Below are 21377 nucleotides of genomic sequence, written 5' to 3' on the forward strand. Positions count from 1 at the left end.
TTTTATAACACAGGTCACGTGGAAGTTGTGCGTTTTCTTCTAGAAGCTTGCAAAGTTAACCCTTTCCCAAAAGACAGGTGAGTTTTCTGAACAATTAGTATTGTTTCAAACATTTGGGGGTTTGTTTTTTGTTTAGAAATGCTTTAGTTGAAATCAGGACCATTTTTAGCCCTTCTGGGGCCCAGATCGAAACGTACGATGCACTGAAAATTACAAATGAACAGACAGAGTATGTTACTCAAAAATATTTTGAAACTTGGTTAATTAAAAAAAAAAAAAACACTCAAAGGGGTGAGGGTTTTTTTCCCGCAGCGTTAAAAAAAAAAAAAAATCCTGCGCAGGTTTTTACCTGCTAGACCGACCGTTTTTAGTTAACGCAGCGTTTAAACTTGTGTAATTCAATTTGAAATCTTGGAAACCCGCCCTCGCGCGCTAACGATTGGTCAGAGCGAGTTTTTTCATGGGAGTGGAGGGGAGGGTTTAACGCGGCCATCATGACTATAAAAATTAACGCTGCCACCAGCAAACTGTCATTTGCTGATAGCTGTTGGCTGGTTTGGTGACTGCATATCTTGCTTTGACTTTTCTGCATTGCATCTGGCTTTGTGAGTTTTCTAGATTTCATTGCATTTGCATACAGTACACTACACACTACTTACTACTATTTTAAATACATTTTTCTTTATATCTAATTTTTATTAATATAATACACTTCAATAGACATTAGTACATACAGACATACCCACTTTTACTAACACATAACACCCCACATACATACATACATACATACATACAAATACCTATATTTGTATACCTCATTGGTGTGTGTGTTTTTGCTGGAGTCACACAACCATATACATACCCCACAAATCTGTATTTGTTCATGTATTTTTCTAAAGTGTGCCTTATTTTTTTTTTAAAAAAAAATTCCGATAGTATTCTTATAACCTAGTGCAAAATAATTTTCCAATTTATTGTAGTATAGTATTTTGTTTTAAATTGCAGATTGGGTAGTATATTTGTTAATCTCATGCCAAATAATTTATTAAATTGGAGTATAGGATAGCATTTTAGCATTTTATATAGGTCATAGTAATATATTTATTAACCTAGTTCTAAAGATGTGTCCCATTGTAGTATAATCTAGGATTTAGTACCATTGCAGTATAGAATCTATTTTTATATTGCAGATTAGTTAATACAATATATTTCTTAACCTACAGCGAAATAATTTTCATGGCAGTATAGGATAGGTATTAATATTAAAATAACACATAATTAATAAATTAATCGGTGTATTTAGGTAGTTATTTTATTTTTAAAATAGTTCCCTTTTTAATATTAGTCAAATTTTAAAGAGCAACCATGTCTATGAAGCATAGGGATTCTCTCTTTCAACAGGACAGCCAAGTAGAAAGTGTTAGTAGTGGAGAGGGATGGTCAGAGAACCATGCACAGCGTTGAGAAGAGCGAAGAAGACAGCAATTTGTGATCAGCGTTCAACCATTTACAAGCAGACAGCAGGCATATCAGGAAGATGACAGTGAGGAAGAAGATGATGGAAGGACAGCAGCATCAAGGTCCAGGCGCTTCATAGAGGAGGAGAATGATGTCTTTGTTGGTCAGGTACTGCAGCACTATTAAACACTGAAGGGATTTGGAGCCAGATAGCCTATGAAGTGTCATCTGTTGGAGTTCGCCCCAGAACTGTTGAAGTTTGCCAGAAGCGCTTTCGGGACTGTGAGCACACCATCAAAGCATAGATGGCAACAGTTGCAAGACATGCCAGGGGCACAGGTGGTGGCAAGGCACTGCGCATCAAATTCAAACCGTGGGAGAAGAAAATGCTTCAGATTCTCAGGGCTGGACTTGTGGAAGGGACAGTGGACACCCTGGAACCTTCCACCTTCCAGTCACAAGGTATATTTAATTTAGCAAGTCTTTAAAAAATTTTCATATGATTTACTTATATGATTACTAAAAATGTATTTTTATTTAAAACAGAAGAAGAAGATCAGCACACCCCAGAAGAGATGCTAAGGAAGCAGTACCTGGGAGGAGAAAAGCCAAATCTGGACATAATTTTAAACACTAAAATGCCAAAAATGTATTTATCTGTTATTAGTAGTAAAGAAAATCAAAGTTAATTATGTTTTTATTTTCGCTTGACTTTCATTTACAAAATAGTTAGTAGGTAAAGATGTCTTTGTCTAACGCCTGTTTTATATTTATTTTACATTTGGGTTCTTCTCGAGGACAGAAGGGCCAGAGGAGTGGAGAAGGTATGATCTAAACTGTTCAAGAATATATACACATTATACACATTAGTCATTTATTGATTAGATAACATAGTTTATTGTCCAAATTTAAGTTAGCCAATGATTCAATTTTTAACAAATGCAAGTATTCACATATATATTTTTCTTAAGTTTTTTTTCAAAGATAGGTACAATGTTGGAAGAAACTAATACTCTTGGCCACAGTTAGCCTAACATATATTTGTGCATTTTTTTTCCCGTGTAAAACAACTGCTTTTCAAAAGATAAAGGAAAATCCACACAATAATAGGTACAGCCACCTTTTGCATAGTTCACCTAAAATGTATTAGCACTATTTTAGTTTTCATAAATAAACAGTTATTAAACATTCAAATTTGTTAATCAACACAATACCGCAAAAAACTCCTGGCCACCATAATAAACTTTTTTAGCTTTTAACCCAATTGCTGTAAATGTGACCTATTAATAATATGTAAAATAGTGAAATATATGTTTGCTCCCAATATACGATTCGGAATATCGATATATAGATAATATTTATAATGTATTTGATGCCCTATATATGTGTCAATAAAGATACATAAGTGATTAGCATCAAAAATTATTCCTGTAGCGCCAATATATTGGGTTGTGGTTTAAAATACTATAAAAACACAATAATAAACCCACTGGTGGAAAGATCACTGAGTTGGACACACACGCTTTTATATATATATAAATATATATATATATATGTGTGTGTATATCGCTGTAGATGTGACATCACACTTGCAAAATCAAGCCGCAGTGGAAGTATTTGGAACGTCTTCAAATACTGTTAAAAATTTGAAGTACTTGTTCTTAAGGATAAATTACGCCCCAAAAATGTGCAAAAAAATTTCAATAATGAATTTTTATTACAGGACAAGATAGGCGTTCAACAAAGTCTTCTGTTCCTGCAAAAAGTGGTGAACCAAGTACAAAATGTATTGTATATTTTCCAATACATAACAATCTCTCTCTCTCTCCCTATTTCATCCTCAATATAGTCATTTTTCGGTTTAATGTAGATCAACCACATTGTTTGTCTACCATAACTACATTAGTATATATATTAGATATCCATTATATATATTAGATATCCGCTGACCAAAAATATGTATAGGTTTTTAATTTTGTTTTTGTTTTAGAATCCATTCCTCAAGAACGTGTTGTAACACCGCTCACCACATATCAATTGCCTGATGCCATATAAGAAATAGTATCTGTTGTTTCTGAAACGGATGAATATCAAATGAATTATTGAAATGGTCTAATAAATACATGTGACAGTAAATGTTATAATTTTAAACAGTATTTCATTGGTTAATATTTTTTTTATTATTAATGTTTGTATTTACAGAAGCAATTGACCATGATAGTGATTCATTGGCAATTTCTCCTGCTGAAAATTCAGTCCACGAAGATGGTGCAACAAGATCTGAGATGCTCCAAGAAACCTTCACTAACCTTCAAGTTTCAGCCACCGCAGGTGAAGATCAATCTCAAGCAAAGGTACCCTCCACAGGCACCAGTCTTCCAACACAAGCGGTGCACGGTCTACCAGAAGAAAGCACTTGGTTTGATTCTATCACAAACTTTGCTAGACAGATGGAAGGAAGGCTGGAAACATCTCGTCGAAATATGGAAGACAGAGTCCAGAGAATTGGTGATTCGGTAGACCATTTGACATCTCTTGTGGAAGAGGTATGAAGCTCCCGTAATGCCACCAATTTATTATTGGAGCGAATGTTCTCAGTCCAAGAGGATATTGCAGCATCTTTGCGCTTGAACAACACCATTCAAGCGCGAATGGCACTGTCAATAGAGCAGAATACAACACTCCATTATCAGATGAATCAGTCCATGGCACGGATGAATGTTCAACAACAGCAACAAACAGTGAATTTGCAAGTCATGTCAATACATCTTCAATCCATTTTGGAAGAGCTGAGGGTCCGGCGACGCCAGGGGAATGCTTCACTCTCTTTCCCCAATTGGAATCTTTCTGGACTGGTTCCCTCCACACCATAGCAGAGGACTTTGATGGAACTGAACACACCTGAGGTGGAATTAAGAAGACCTGAGGGAGCAAGAAGAAGATTCCTGGAAGAAGAGTCCGAAGAGGAAACCATCAACCCGGTGTCAGAAGAGGAAGAAGGCTGTTCGCGAAGAAAATAATATTAAATAAACTGTATCTTGACTTTTTTTTGTTTCAGGTTAAATGAATATATATTTGTCTTTTCTTAAGTATTATTAAGTATTATTAATTTTACCTTACTAAAGTAAAATTATATTATTGATAGACTCAAACATATATTTGACATTGTGACAAATGTTTAAACATTGTTTGTTTTCAATGCTCGTGCTAATGTATACTCTTAATTGTTTTTTTGTTTTTTTACATTGAGTTCAGCAAACGAGATATTTAAATGACCAGACCCATGATGGACAGAAAGATAGAAGATACCATCAACCCCTTAAAATCATACATCATTTCTGCAAAGGTATTTTGGCTTAAAGTTATATCTGTCTTTAGCTATCTATCTATCTATAGCTATATATCGCTATATATTGTTATATTATTAATCATTTATGTCATTAGACTTGGGAATAGTGGAAAATGTCAAGAAATTCAGAACCACATCCTGAAAGAACGTACAGCCAAATTTGCTCGGTGAGTTTGTTTCAGTTTATTCCTGGTTCCTATACTTGTGTATTTTGCATGTATTATTTGCTTTCTGTTCCCGTAATGGAAGAGGTATGATGTGACAAATTGACGATGATCTACAAATGATTATCTTTGTGTCCGAGACTGATCCTTCCTTTTGTTCCCCCCAAAAAAATTTTTGCAAAAAAAAAAAAACAAAACCAGTTCTCACGTGCCTATTTTTCTTTTTTGTTTACAATGAGAGCGACTATCAACTTGATCGTTTATGGCAAAAATTCTGGAACACAGCATTGAAGACATGTAACGATTGAAGGTAATAATTAGGTAAAGTTTGATGTATTAGAAATAGAGATATCCATACATATGTAACGCCACTACCAGATGTGAATGCATAATAGTTCGTCACTTCTCAATTAAGTAGAAATACAAACGTTTAGTGAAACAACAATGTACATGTGGCTTTTGGTTAAAAAATTATAGGGTAACACATTAGTTCTTTTACATAGCTAATATAGTTTTACCCCCCCCCCCAAAAAAAAAAAATTATATTAAACACAAAAGCTTAATGACCACCACTGATTTCTTACAAATACCAGTCTAAGTCCTCCACATGGTAATGATTACTGTAAAATTGTGAACTAAGTGCAGCTTTAACATATTTTCTGTTTCATTTGTTACAGATATCATCGATGAATATGTAGATGACACTGATCACTGACTGAAAGAAAAGTAAAGGCCCCGACATAGAAGATTGTACATGTTAAAGCAATTAAAATTTTAAAAGAAAATTGATTCTTTTTTTATTGTATATACACCTTAACACAAATTGAATATAAATACAATTAAAAAATTGTACTCGGGTAGAAAAGTCAGAATACAGTTGTGGTGGTAGACGTCTTCACTGTAGACGTGTATTTTTCAGTTCATGTTTTGTTACAAAAAGGTTGATGGGCACTGCCCCTATTCACATAATAGAGGTCAATGTTCAGTAGTTAAATGTTTGGTCATAAAACCAAAATCAGTTTTGGTGTAATTAGCATTAATCCATATTAGTATAGCTGTTTGGTTTTTTTTATGTTTTCAAATTCATCTGTTAAGAGTTGGAGTAACACAGGTATTATTTTTTTTTATAAAAATCTTTATTATTTCACACACTTTTCTAAATCTATGTGAGTTTAGAACATTTTTCTTTTTTTTGGAGGTAACTCCTATAATGGAATGAAATTATCTAATGAAAGTTGTATTAATTTAGTTTGGGTGTTTTGTAAACCAATTACATTGATGTTGAACATATAATAATAATAAACCATTACACTTTTAATATTGGGTACCTGAAAAAAGAAAAGGAAAAATAAAATTAATAACACATTTATATTTTTTACATTTATTATTAATAAAAAAAAGTTGTTTTGTTACAAAACACACTCATGATGACTGCTTTCAATCTGTGAGGTCAGTTTACGTGAAGAATTCAGATAGGTACTGTTCACTTATTTGAGAAAATATTATTATAATTTCCTTTTTGTAATTTTAAATAAATTATGCAAAATGTAGTATTCCCTTTTTTTTAAAACCACACAGCTGATCTCTGCTTACTAATCTACTTTATCAGAAAACAGCTGTTCCTTGCCGATACGTTTCGTCATTTGGGAGATCTTAGAAAATAAAAAATAAATGTCAGTAATACATTCATTTAAGATGCATATTTCTTTTCATCATTAAAAAAAAAAAGATTAAGGGTCAGTCATTTTGGCAAAACAATTATATTGTCATTCGACAAATACAGTTCACATCATTCCCTTACATATAACAAATGCTGTTCAAACAACAATTTAACATGTGTAATGGTGAAAAGTAAAACATACTCACCATGGCTGATTTTTTAATTTTCTTACCCATGATCATGCAATGAACCAAAATATCCTCCTTGGTGAGAGCTATACAGTTGTGCATCATCCCTGTATATTGAATGAAAATGCCATATTTTTATTATTTCACACTTTCTGGAGCACATAATTATTATTTTTGGGATAAACATTAAAATTACTGAACTGAAAGAAAATCTATTACACGTTGGTGTACCTGTCCACCACCTGTCCTCCCTCAGTAGAAAGGTCCAAATCTAAAGAAATCTTTGGATCTATATCAACCTCCAATCTGTTTGCAATACAAATATTGTGCAGAATAGCGCACCCAATAATTATATCACAAACTTTAGAAGGTGAAAATAAAAGCACACCGCCGGACCTTCTAAACAGCGAAACGGGCTTTTAAGGGCACCAAAGTTTCTTTCAATAACTCCCCTGGTACTAATGTGTGCTGCTTGGTACCTTTTTTCTGCTGCAGATACAGGGTTAGTTAATGGAGTCAGCAACCAGGCCCGGCTTCCAATCCTGCGTCTCCTAAACAACAAAAATGACACATTACATTAACATTTGCAATGTCATCATCCTAATTGCCTGGGCACTTAAATTTCCCAAGCATTCGAAAGAAAGGTGCTTGCAGTTTGAACATCTTCAGAATAGAGTCAACTTTGCACACAACTCTGAGGTGATAATTGTTCTGATTTCATGCAAACAACCAGAAAAGACATGGTTCTCAAAGGTTTCATGCACTGTGCTGCCTGCCAAGGCTTGCTTGCAAGAAAAAAAAACCTGTGGTGATAGATGAAGAAATGTAAGCTAAGCCAAAGGTCCTACGACCCAAACATGGTAAAAACAGTCTTTGTGTGCCTTTGTTCAGCCTTTTCCACCTGACATCAACAGTGGCTTTTTGAAGCTTTTGAACAACATGACCCAAGATGAAATTTTATTCAAAATTAAAAATGACCAATGCATCATATCTGCAACCGGGTCGGATTCAATTCAGCAAACACGAGTACATCTGTGAAACGTTGAGAAATGTTAATGCTACTGCTACATGACAGAAAAGCTACCACTTTAGAGAAAATGTAAAACAGGGCTGAATAAACTCCAGAAATAAAGAGAATATAGTATAATACGTTCTTTAAAAAAACACACAGGGCAATTCACTGTAAGAGTGTATGCATACTCCAAATATCATAAATCCAAGTATGAAACCTGATAACTGCCAGTAAAAACTCCCAATAAACTTTAATGCATCATAAAAAAGACATCAAAATGCCTATACATTTAAAACAAATAGTAGCAGTAGCAGCTTACTTGCGATCCATAACAATAAAGATGTCCATGTGTGAAAGAAAACTCTGGCCAGGAGAAGAGTCCCACAAATACTGGAAGAAGATCCACAGGTAAGTGTCATTTAGGTCTCCGTCACGCTTCGTCTCTCTTATTTCCTCAGGAGGTATAGGAAATGTCTAAGATATGGCAGTTTAAATAGTTCTGGTTGGTAAAATGGAGCTAATCGGGAGCTGCGCATCCAACATCGAAGTGCTGAGGTACAGAGTCACTTTCGCTCTCATCATGACGTAGCATCCGCCCATAGAACGGAGGGATGGCACAGAAAAATCACATAAAAATTCTAAGCCTAAAACACATATACTTCTTTTTAACAGTCCAACTAAGTGACTTGTGTGGTGTTTCCCTTAATAAAAAACACAGTTTTCAAATTGCACATCACATCTCATGTAAGTCTGTTTAGTGCATTTCCATAGCATTCTCCTACTGCATTTTTGTGCTTGTGTAAGCAACCACTGCAATTTAAATGCATTGACTTGTGTAATCAGAGTTCAAGAAAAACTACTTTAAAGGGTAGATTTAGTAAAATATTTCTGGCACTGTATATAGGTAATGGTTTAGAGGTGAAAACCTAGAGATGCCCATCTCAATGCTAAGTAGCACTTGGTCCCCCCTGGCCGGTGGGAAACCAAGGAAATAGTAAATAGTGGTTATATGTACAACAAATACTAATATATAGTGCCCAATTCACAATGGCCACCTTAAAATAAATTTAAAAATGTATAGTGCCTCCATAAAATAAATCAATAAATAACATGAACCAACCATCGGAATTGATTAAATAAATTTTGATTGGACCATATTTCAGTATGACTGAAAACCAGGGCTAATGATGATCTCAATGTGTGAAGTTATCATTGGACTTTCATCAACTTCATCATCATTTCTGTATACAGCACCAGCAAATTCTGTAGTGCTTTACAATTGGGAACAAACAGTAATTAAACAATGCTGAGTAATACATACAGACATAAAGGTAAGAGGGCCCTGCTTGTAAGCTTAAAATCTACAAAGTTTAATGTGCATATGGCAATACTATGCAGTATTGTAATCCATATTATCAGAAAATATCACACTGGAGATAATTTGGGTATTGGCTGATCAGACATTTCTTTTATTCTTTACACAAAGCATCCATCAGTGACAGAAACATATCCCGACATGCAGGGCCGGACTGGCCATCGGGCACTTCTGGCAAATGCCAGAAGGGCCGATGGCACCGTGGACCGATCCGGCAACCTGCGATCGCCAGCGAAATAATTTTAAAAAATAAAAAAAAATTATACTTGCGGCGGAGCCGTCATGACGTCACACGTCTTGACGGCTCTGTGGGCTGGGCCGCGCTTCAAGTTTGCGGCCGCGCGATGTAACGTCAGAACATTATGCACGGCCGCGTAGGACTGGATCAGAGGGTGCACAGATTCCCGGAGGCTGCAGAGGCTGCTGAGGTGAGTATTTATTTTTTTTCACAGGGAAAATGGGTGCAAGGAGGGGGAAGAGAATGTCTGCACGGGGGGAGAGAGGACAGAACCTGATAATCTCATGGGGGGGCTGTGTGTCACTGGGGTGGGCTGGCTGGTTATGTGTCACTGGGGGGAGCTGTGTGTCACTGGGGGGGCTGTGTGTCACTGGGGCCTGGCTGGCTGTGTGTCACTGGGGGCTGGCTGGCTGCGTGTCACTGAGGGGGGCTGGCTGTGTGTCACTGAGGGGGGGTTGGCTGTGTGTCACTGGGGGCTGGCTGGCTGTGTGTCACTGGGGGGGGGCTGTGTGTCACTGGGTGGGGGCTGTGTGTCACTGGGGGGGGGCTGGTTGGCTGTGTGTCCCTGAGGGGGGACTGGCTGTGTGTCCCTGAGGGGGGGCTGGCTGTGTGTCACTGAGGGGGGGCTGGCTGTGTGTCACTGGGGGCTGGCTGGCTGTGTGTCACTGGGGGCTGGCTGTCTGTGTGTCACTGGGGGCTGGCTGTGTGTCACTGGGGGGGCTGTGTGTCACTGGGTGGGGGCTGTGTGTCACTGGGGGGGTTGGCTGGCTGTGTGTCACTGAGGGGGGCTGACTGTGTGTCACTGAGGGGGGCTGGCTGTGTGTCACTGGGGGCTGGCTGGCTGTGTGTCACTGGGGGGGGGCTGGCTTGTGTCACTGGGGGGGATGTGTGTCTGGCTGGCAATTGTGTGGAGTCTGGATAGATATATATATATATGTGTATTAGTGTGTGTGTAGGGCCATATTTATATTAGTGTGTGTGTGTGTGAGGCCATGTATATATTGTGTGTGTGTGTGTGTGCACAGTATTTTAATATAATATGTGAGGGAAGGGAGGATCTTAATATAGTGTGGGAGGTAGGCTATTTAATGGTGGAGTGTAGGTGGGGGCTAATTATTTAAGGTGAGGTGAAGGAACCTTTAATTTCATGCTGGGGTGGTTTAGGGCTATCAATTGAATATGGTGCTGATTTTGGGAAGGAGGTCTATTTATTAAATGTAAATATGATTATTTTTTTTGCTGGGGATGGTTGTGGAAAATGGCTATATTTATTTAATTTATTGCTGGGACTGTTTACAGGGAGGGAAATATGTTTTGAGTAAATGGGTATATTGTTAATATAATGTTGGGGCTGGTTGGAGGGAAATAGGTCTACTTATTAAATGTGAATATTATTATTGTGGGGACTGGAGGGAAGCCTAATTATAAAACGTGAGTGCTATTGTTTTAACACGGGGGCTGATTGGCGTTTTCTATATTTCATGTATCCCATTTTTTTCCAGAATGGGGCATCCAGTATTCCAGGATCAAGATAAGAAAAAACTGAGCTAAAGAAACCACCTGCTACAAGTGGTGAAAGTGACCAAGACAGGTAGGAGAGAGCAGGACAGTCTGCCAACTGTCCTGAATCTGGTGGGGCAGTCCTGAATTTGGATGACTGTCTCACATAGGGGTCTATTTATCAAGGATTTTTCCTGTGTTAAACACCCGAAAACAACCGTTTTCGGGTGTTTACCGTGAAATTGCTATGTATTATTGAAGCATCACAGCAGATATCTCAGATATCTGCTGCTTTGGATTTGCTATCGCTTTTCTGAGCACTCCCCATAACAGTCTATGGGAAGTGCTCAGAACCGCTATGTATTAAAGTCTAACTAGAGAAAATTTTCTCTTTTTCTACATGTTAATGTACGCCATCTGAAGCTGGCGTACATTAACATATCTGAAAACTTTCGCGTTGTCCAGCTCTGTTCTGAAGAGCAGAGCTGGACAGCGCATGTGTGGAGGGATCATGTGATCCCTCCCTGTCACTCATCCTACAGTTTGCCGTCCAGGATGCTAGTGCGCATGCACCAACCTTTCAGTCGGTGCATGCGCACTAACAAAAAATGTAAAAAAAAAAAAGAGAAGATCACTGCAGCCTTTAAACTTGAGAAAAGACTGCGATGATCAGGTGAGTCACTTCTCAGGGACAGCAGTCTATCGGCACTGCTGTCCCTAAAAAGTTTTTTAATACATAGCCGTTATTTTTCAATCCTTATCAAGGAGATAAGGATTGAAAAGTATCAAGTGAAAAAAACGAAGGGTCATAAATAGACCCCTTAGTCAGGATTTTGTTTGACGGCAAGGACAGTTGGGAGGTATGTCCCGCTTCACAACGTACTGCTTGTGAAGGCAGAGCTGTGTGCTTCTAACAGTAGTACACACAGTATTGCCTGTGTATTTGTCTAAAATGATAACCATGTTACATAATAGGGGCCCTGCTGTCTTAAATACCCCAGGCCCCCTGAGCCTTAATCCAGCTCTGGTTAGGGGAAGGGAACTGATAGCTGCTCTCAGTTCCCGGACAGGACACACCCTGCAGAGCAGGCTGAGGAGCTCTAAGTATCACAAGATTTGGTAATCTCGTGAGACAAAGAGCTTCCCTGCTCACTCTACAGGAAGTTCCCACCCTGATAGATGTCAGCAGCACCAGAAGCATAGATAAGTACAGTGGGCTGGGGATGGCGTGATGTGGCTGGGAGGGCGTGATAAATGTAATGTTTTATTATTATATATCTATTGATGCCCCATGTTGGCCACACCCACAACACAATGTGGTAACACCCTTTTCGGCACGGCAGCGCAGCGGCGGAACACAGTTTCTTTCATTCTGGGACTGAGGCGGGCCTGTGTACTTTAAATGCCAGGGCTAGTTTTTAGTCCCAGTCCGGCCCTGCCGACATGGAATAATGACAGAAAAATGCTTTCTATCGCTATCACAGTCTTACTATAATATTAAATTTAGTAGTGACAAATCCGTATATATGGCAATAAAGAAGAGGCTTCTTTCAAATCCATAAAGTCAAAGCTGATCAATATTTTGAAATATCTTACACAAGCAAAAATAGCCTTTGTCTATGAATCATTTGTCTGTTAATATATTTTACATTTTTACAAATTATAGTGAGATCATTGCCCAATAAAATTACTTTTTATAATTCAACTGTTTTCTTCACTTGTTGGATATGTTGATCCTTTTTGCTATTTAAGTTTTGTTTGTTGCCAGTCAACCAAAGTCATTATTTTCATTCCAAATAAAACAATAGTTTTTACTTTACTGCTTTTCTCCATTACATAGTGACATTAAAGTCTCACATGCAGCTTTGTCCTCAAACAGTCACACAAGTGGACAGATTTTTGCATTCTGAAGATTTGCATCTCTTGAAGTATTCTGTGCTTCTGTAAACATTCCAGTTATGTGATTGGCGCACAGTTGTTCCATTCCTGCCCACTTCAAAACAGGATTCAAATAGTGCAACAGGTGATAAAGAATGTTAGCAAATACTGTATGTGCTTAGACCTTAGTTAAAGACATGTTAACATTAGAAGACAGCACAATATCAAACATTTCAAGTTCTCAGAGTATGTGAACATTTACATACAGTGCTATATAGATGTGTTAATTGTATTAGAGGCTCTTTTATGTAAGGCAACATTTGTTTTAGTTTAGATGTCTTTTAAGGCTGAATCAGTCCAATAATCTGTACCCAGCCAGGGGGTAAATGTATTATGGTCCATTTTTTTTTTAACTTGCGGGAGATCGGCGAGTTGACAGCTAAAATTTAAAGCAGCGCTGGCTTGTAAAGGCAACCTTTACAAGCAGGCGCCGCTTTAAATTTTAGCTGTCAACTCGCCGATCTCCCGCGAGTTGAAAAAACCGGACCATAATACATTTACCCCCAGGTGTCCATTTCTGCAACAAAATAGTAGCAGATCTGAGATAGCTCAAGAATAACCTTTCACTATATCTGCTTACAGATGGAATAATACTCCTATGGACGAAGCTATGCATTTTGGACATCATGATGTAGTTAAAATTCTTCAAGAATACCAAAACAATTATAAACCTCTGGATGAACCAAATAATGGCAAAAAAGACCAGACCGTTCAGAAGAACCTGGATGGGTTGTTATAACATTTCTGTCCACCAATTTTAGATATTTGCACTTGTTGACCTTGTAGAATCCTATAAAGAGTGTATTTTTTATCTTCTAGTGATGTATATTTTAAATGAAGACTGTATGTTTCTGTGTTATTGTTCTTGGTGGTTCCTCAGGATGAAGTTTCATGAAAGCAACAAAGGCAAAGCCTCTTTTTAGCACCCAGTTCTGCCAAATGGAAGCTGAATAGCTGACAGCTTGGCTTCCCTGGCATCAATGGGCTAACTTATGCTGCATTAATGTGCTCTACTTTTACTGTAAGCTGTGTTATGTTTTAGAAATAGACATAGACACTGCTAGGAAATCTTTATTTGTAGATAGCTTATGGCACATCAGCTGATGCGGAACTCCTCAACTTTTTTTTTGCAACTGTAAAACATGTAAGTTCTGTGATACTGTATCTGCATTTTGTGACTGACAATGGTGTGATAATTTGCGTAAATGTAAGTTAAGAACTGAGTTTCCAGATTGAATATTAAGTTTCACAATAGAGATACAAATTTGTATAATTGTCCAAAACTTCTGAAAACACCAGAAAAGGAAAAAAAAATAATTTGAAGAAAGAGAATGTTGCAGCTGCTATATCAGGGGTGCCCAGCAAACACACTGCCCTGGGGAACTTTTCATCCACACACATCACATAATATATAGTACAAATCACATGGCACATTAGAACACACATGCACACATTATGCAGAATATATAGGCATGGCATTTTTAAAATCGCACACATACTTGCACACTGACCCTTTTTGAATAACAACGAAATCTGTTGGCTTTTCCAGAGTGGGATGTATATAGTATTTTGCCCATTATATTGGTATTTTGGTGAAAGCCCAACTTGCAATCCCCACTTTAAAAAATCCAGCACTTGCCTCTGGTGTTGGGAAGGATAGGGTAATTTATGTATATTCTATTGTCTTTTAGGTATAATAATCCTTATTACAAACACCAAATAAAATATCTAGCAAGAAAAAAGAAGATAGAGGGCGCCAAATAGTGTAATATGTTTTTCTAAGATTACCACTCTGCACAGGACTTTAAGGTGCATACCAGATAACCAACAGTATAAGGGTTATCTCATACATCACTTTGGTCCAGCAGAAATCCTCTTCAAACAAGAGATCACTCCAGGGCCATTAATAATATTTGAATACTCCAAACATGGCCAAAGTAATAAATGAGATAAGCCTTTCTTGGTTATTTGGTACACACCTTAAAGTCCTGTGAACTTCCCAGACTTCACCTCAGTGCTTGAAACCTTATTTATTGCATTGTGGCAAGGATTATAGCAAGTACAATAATTGGCAAGCTTTGCAGGTCTTTATGAATTCATGCAATTGTATATTTAACGGCAAATTGTCAGTTCATGTAATGTGCTAGTCATATAAAAAAAATGTTTTATTAATTATTTTGATTTTTAGCCTGTGGCTGATAGATTATACAAACTGCTCCTTGGTTTGTCACAGGCTGTGGGATCAACTAAATACCAAAATGTATACATATCCAACAGCACAATTATACATACACAAAGTTAATTTTAGTAATAATTATTTTATAGGAAAATATATATTTATTTCTGTATATTTTTGCATGTGAGTTGAAAAAAAATATCACTGTTCTCTGCAGGTAGGAAGATATGCTGCTTTCCACTTATTGATCTCTACACATCTATCTGTGTAAGATTGTATGACTGTCTGTATGTTAAGAGGGGATGTTTTGGGAGTATGTTCGGCATTTTGTATCCACATCCAGATGTGTATTTGACCGATAGATGGACACACTTTTCTTCTTTAATTTGCCAGTAGTGCAAAACATTAATCCTAGGTATGCAGATTTGTTTTTTGATTTGCACATATGCTGTTTTGGGACTGTACTTTGTTTGATAAAGTCTCTCAAGTTCTTCTAGATCTTTGTCCCTGTCTGTACAACATATATGGTTGTATCATATCTATAAAAATGTTCCAACCGGCACGATTCTCTTTAAAAGTATGATTCTACTTGCTGAGTGAGCTGGAGGATCCCTGAAGTCACTCCATTAACGATCAACATTTTAATAGGAAACCTTTGACACACATAAAAAACAAACTACACCAATTGTATCAAAGGGCAGGATAGGGTTAATTCAAATCCTACTCACCTTCAGTCTTGTAATAGCAGGCCAAATAATTCCAAAATTTCCTCAGCGTAGGTCAGTATATGAAAGAGAAAACCTCAATAGTGTGTACCGTTTTTACATGGATCAGTACCAAACAATAAGTATCTGTTCACCTGGATGCAGTTTCACACTCTCATTTCAAGCAGGATGTCTGTAGATCTCTTAACAATGTTCATCCAGCACTTTCAGTCATTGCAAAAATCAGTATAGATAAATACTGGTATGATTCAAACCAGCTTTTATTCTAATGAAAAAGTAAAACTCACATAGTGTAAAACCATAATAACAACATAAAAAAAAAACCAATATTGGTTGCACTCACTGGGTAAAAAGTAGTCAGAGCCTGTGAATTACTAACTTCTTTAGAAAGTTATGATATACGTCCATCCATCAATATTTAAAGCTCTACCTCACATTTCATTGGATAATCTCTGACACTACAAGGGAAAGTGACCCTACGTTTTATGAAAATCTGTATCGGACAAAATAGTTAAAATGCTCCTTCAGTTTTTAACATACATGTAGTGCACACAACTTTTTCATTGTCTGTAGCAAACTTATTGGATACATTCTAACATTAAAATTATATCTTCAAAACATAGCGGATGGTGTAAAATCTACACTAGGTTTTAGGAGCCTGAATGGAACTTTACTGCCTTCCCTAATGACAAGTCTGTGTGAACTATAATCAATACCATTCATTAACACTCATATGCTTGTCAGCACTTCTGGGGGTAAATGTATTAAGTGGTGATTTTTTCAACTCGCCTTTATTCGGCGAGTTTGCAGTGAAAATTTCAAGCAGGAAAGGCTTTAAAGTAGAGATGGTCACTGACCCCCGTGTTTTGGTTTTGGTTTTGGACCTGGATTACCTTCGTGTTTTGGTTTTGGCAAAACCGCCCTTGCGTGTTTTGGTTTTGGTTTTGTTTTGCAATTTTTAAAAAAACTAAATTTTTTTGGGCTAAAATAACATAATTTAGTGCTCCACCTGTTTCTTGGACAAGTGAGGTAATTCTACAGCTATTAAATATCAACGAGCACTGCCCCCCCCCCCCCCCGAATGTGTGATTTTATCAGACACACACCAATCCAGGGTGCCAGACAACGCACTAAAAAGAGCGATCGAAATTCATAGGAAAAAGGCAGTTTGGTGTCTATCTATATATTACACCCTACACTTATAGTTAAATAGAAAAAGGAGCAGCCTGCAAAGACTATTTTATAAATAGAAATGCCAAAAGCAGATGTTCTGTTTGGGTCTAGATGACTAAAAGAGATTAAAATTGAGATAGAAGAAGAAGTAGCCTGCATAGACTGTACAATAAAATAGAAATGGCCAAAGGCAGTTTGGTGTCTGTCTGTATATGACACCCTCCACTTGTAGTTGAATAGAAAAAAAAACAGCCTGCAAAGACTGTACAATAAAATATAAATGGCCAAAGGCAGTTTGGTGTCTGTTTGTGTTTGACACCCTACCCTTATAGTGAAATTGACAAAACAGCAGCCTTTAAAGACTGTACATTAACTAGAAATACCTCAAGTCCCTTTTCTGTTTGGGGGTAGATTACACCCTACACTTATAGTGAAAGTTTTAAAAAGATGTTGTCGTCATCATCTTCAGCATCATCCTCACCCTCATCAGTGTATACATCATCATCACAGACTATTAATTCATCTCCACTGGAATCCGCCATTAGAGAACTGTCAGTACTTGGATGTCTTTGATGGTAAAGGTCTTTCTCGTGGAAGATGTAGTTAATTTTAATGAACATCATTTTTTCCACATTTTTCGGAAATAACCTCCTACGTCGATCACTGACAAGGTTTCCGGCTGTGCTGAATACTCTTTCAGAGTACACACTGGAGGGTGGGCAGCTTAGGTATTGCAAATCAAGTTTGTACATGGGTTTCCAAATGGCTTGTTTTTCTTCCCAGTATGGAAAGGGACTGTCTGACATTTCCATATCATTTGACTCTTGAAAATAATCCTCCACCATCCTTTGCATGTTAATAGTAGGATTGAATGGAGTTATGGGCAAGGTCACACATTTTTTGGTAAAATCTTTCAAACCAGCCCAGATGTCAAACTGTTGTGGTCTGCCCCCTGCGTCATCTCTGCTTCGCTTTGGAAATTTCAGTTTTTTCCGAGCAGCAGCTGCTTGCTGATCCTGCTCATATGTGGACTGCTGTGAATCCATTTTGATGAGACCCAAAACACTTGTAGTGCAAATTCAGAAATATATAGTGCTGGTATATAATTATTTCAGCACCAGAAAAATTGTTTTTTTTCAAAGAGGGGAATATCTGACACCCCAAGCACTTGTACTGCATATTCAGAAATATATAGTGCTGGTATATAATAATTTCAGGACCAGAAAAATAGTTTTTATCAAAGAGGGGAATATCTGACACCCCAAGCACTTGTAGTGCAAATTCAAAATGATATAGTGCTGGTATATAATAATTTCAACACCAGAAAATAGCTTTTTTAGAACTGGGGAATATCTGACACCCCTAAAACTTGTAGTGCAAATTCAGAAAGATATAGTGCTGGTATCTAATAATTTCAGCACCAGAAAATAGCCTTTTTAGAACAGGGGAATATGTCACACCCCAAGCACTTGAAGTGCAAATTCAGCAATATATACTGCTGGTATCTAATAATTTCAGCACCAGAAAATAGATTTTTTGGAACGGGAAAATCTCACACCCCAAGCACTTGTAGTGCAAATTCAGAAATATATACTGCTGGTAGCTAATAATTTCAGCACCAGAAAATAGATTTTTTGGAACAGGGGAATATGTCACACCCCAAGCACTTGTAGTGCAAATTCAGAAATATATACTGCTGGTATCTAATAATTTCAGCACCAGAAAATAGATTTTTTGGAACATGGCAATATGTCACACCCCAAGCACTTGTAGTGCAAATTCAGAAAGAAATTGTGCTGGTATATTATAATTTCTGCAGTCTCTCTTCCTGCTGTAATAAGTGCTGTAATAACTGTTCTCTCCCTGCTCTAATCCTGCGACCTAACCCTTCTCTCTCCCTATGTCAAATGGCAATGGATTGCTGTGGAGGCGAATATTTATGCATTTGAAACATAGCGAGAACCGATCTGACAATGTCACAATGACGTTTTGCCTCGTTTTTAATTCCGAATAGGCGGGAGAGTACCGAGCCTGCTCGGCTCGTTACTCGGATACCTGAAGTTCAGGCGAGCTCGGTTCTCGGAGAACCCGAGCTCGCCCATCTCTACTTTACAGCCATTGTCGCTTTAAATTTTCACTGCACACTCGCCGAATAGCGGCGAGTTGAAAAAATTTGCACTAAATACATTTACCCCCTGGTGTTTAACATTTTTGAATTATTCGGTTTACTATTTACAAGACTGCAGGCGAATAGGATTTAAATTAACCATACCCTACCCCTTTAATAGAATGAAACATACCATTGGTGTTCTTTGTGTTAATTTTATGCGTGCCGAAGGATTCCAATTAAAAGTTTGCATCATGTTGCCGAACTGTATTTTTTTCGAGTTTGTCTTCACTATTATTTCTGAGGTAGTAGGGTTGATCTGCTGTATTTTTTTGGAGAACGGCTTCCTGCAGAGTTTGATGTGTGTTTTGTCCAAAAAACGGTCCTTCATTTGTAAGTACTTTATCCAATTTCACAAACAAATTTGCATGTTGTAGGAAATTGCGATCATATTGGTAATCCCATTTGCTATAAAAAGAGGGTACTGGCCAAATTAAAAGTAGTTATGGGTCACAATTAAATCAGTTACACATTGGGTTCTTCGGGTTGGTTCTGCTATTTCATTTATAAATGTGCTGCAATACCATCTTCTTTAATATTTTGTTTATATTACTGTTCTGGGATTTTTTTTCTATAGTGCTATACAGGTGTAGGGAGTATTCTTTGAGAAGTAATTTTGCTTACAAAGATATTAGCTGTTATTCAAGAAAATACAATGAGTGGTTAATAATTTGTTTATTAGTCAATGCACTGACATAAATCAACAGCCTTCACAATGTTACTCTCTCTACTATTTGTTACAAGGATTATACTGGTATCTGGTGGTATTTATTTTAATGTTTAATTGTAAATATGTCATGTAATAGTGCTTGTCATGTTAGCAACCATATGACAAATGTTTTAGAAGCTGCACTTGGTGATTTGATTTGTGTGAAAAAAATATTTACTTGAAGGTATAGACAATGTTGAATGTATTTGTTTAAAAAGGTTTCATTACAGTTCAAATGCCAATGCATAATATTTATTTAAATTATTTACAGTATAGTGTTGCTTTTTAATGCTTAATAAAGAAATTGCAAAGTCAAATATTTGCAGTCATTTTTCTTATCAAACATGATCTCTACTATCTACTATAGGCATTGTTCGAACAGACTTAACCATTGGAAGTCAGGTGGGTTAATGTTTTTGTTTTCCAACCCTGTATATGTCTGCAGGATCATTATTAGGAATTACATTTTAAGAACTGTTGCAAAGCTCTAAACCACCATTACTGTGGTTCATTAATTACTACATACAACCCAGCTGATTGGCATATTTTAAGAATAACTAAGTTAATAGTCTAGCTTTAAAAGGTGAACCCATACTTAAACATATCCTACTGCTAAACATTGCATTAGAGTTAACTGTACAAAACAAAAATCAAGAAAAAGTGAGAACCCAGCATTCTGCCTAGATGTGGCATCTGAAGACTAGCCCGTAATATACTTTGAACTTTTTAACCCATCATCAGCCATGAAACATTCTTGATTTGTGTATTCATGAATTGTTATGCTGAATAATTTATTATTTCTTAATTACTTAACGGCTTGTTTTTGATACCTACAATATGCAAGTCAAACAATAAGAGACTATAAGATTACTCAGTGGACAGCCCCCCTGTTACTGAGCTCATATTTGTAACCTGTGAAGACTTTTCCTGTAGCCACAAGTTCCATCTGACTTTTAATAACTGCAAGTTACGCAACCACTCATAAAGAGTGAAGGTTAATTATGAGAAAAACAAGATTGGTTAAATAAACTTAAATTATACAAGGACAAATATGTGTCCTAAGCTACAGTGCAAAAACATAATGCCTTCAGGGGTGTCAAATCCAACGTACAGTTAAGTCCATAAATATTGGGACATGCTTCACTGATAGTAACAGCTCTTTGGATCTCATATTGAGAGTCGAGAGCAACAGATTCCAAATGCAAATGTCACACCTAGAATCAACTCCAGACCTTTTACCTGCTTAATTGATGATGAAATAACGAGGGAATAGCCCACACATGTCCATGGAATAAATAGCTTTTGAGTCGATTGTCCCATTACTTTTGGTCCCTTAAAAAGTGGGAGGCACATATAGAAACCGTTGTAATTCCTACACTGTTCACCTGATTTGGATGTAAATTCCCTCAAATTAAAGCGGAAAGTCTGCAGTTAAAGCACATCTTCTTTGTTTCATTTCAAATCCATTGTGGTGGTGCATAGAGCCCAAAATATGAGAATTGTGTTGATGACCCAATATTTATGGACTTGACTGTATGCTATCCG

General features: G+C 37.1%; 1 protein-coding gene across 7 annotated transcripts in view; it reads left to right on the forward strand.

The window, feature by feature from the left end:
- GLS (glutaminase) overlaps nucleotides 1-20149 on the forward strand; it is a 368780-nt gene extending 348631 nt beyond the window's left edge. Inside the window, exons 15-21 of one of the 7 annotated variants that reach the window (XM_075180012.1) lie at nucleotides 14-77; nucleotides 2261-2282; nucleotides 3182-3244; nucleotides 3661-3789; nucleotides 4714-4804; nucleotides 4903-5281; nucleotides 5649-5760. In XM_075180012.1, the coding sequence (XP_075036113.1) occupies nucleotides 14-77; nucleotides 2261-2282; nucleotides 3182-3244; nucleotides 3661-3789; nucleotides 4714-4804; nucleotides 4903-4949 (416 nt within the window). In that variant the 3' untranslated portion in view covers nucleotides 4950-5281; nucleotides 5649-5760. Of the gene's footprint in view, nucleotides 1-13; nucleotides 1921-2004; nucleotides 3274-3660; nucleotides 4805-4902; nucleotides 5282-5648; nucleotides 5761-13464 lie in introns of those variants that run through there. The other 6 variants (XM_075180009.1, XM_075180008.1, XM_075180010.1 and 3 more) reach the window with 6 other exon arrangements.
- The last annotated feature ends 1228 nt before the right edge of the window (nucleotides 20150-21377 follow it).

The sequence above is a fragment of the Mixophyes fleayi genome, chromosome 7, assembly GCF_038048845.1.
Source record: "Mixophyes fleayi isolate aMixFle1 chromosome 7, aMixFle1.hap1, whole genome shotgun sequence".
Classification (NCBI taxonomy): domain Eukaryota; kingdom Metazoa; phylum Chordata; class Amphibia; order Anura; family Limnodynastidae; genus Mixophyes; species Mixophyes fleayi.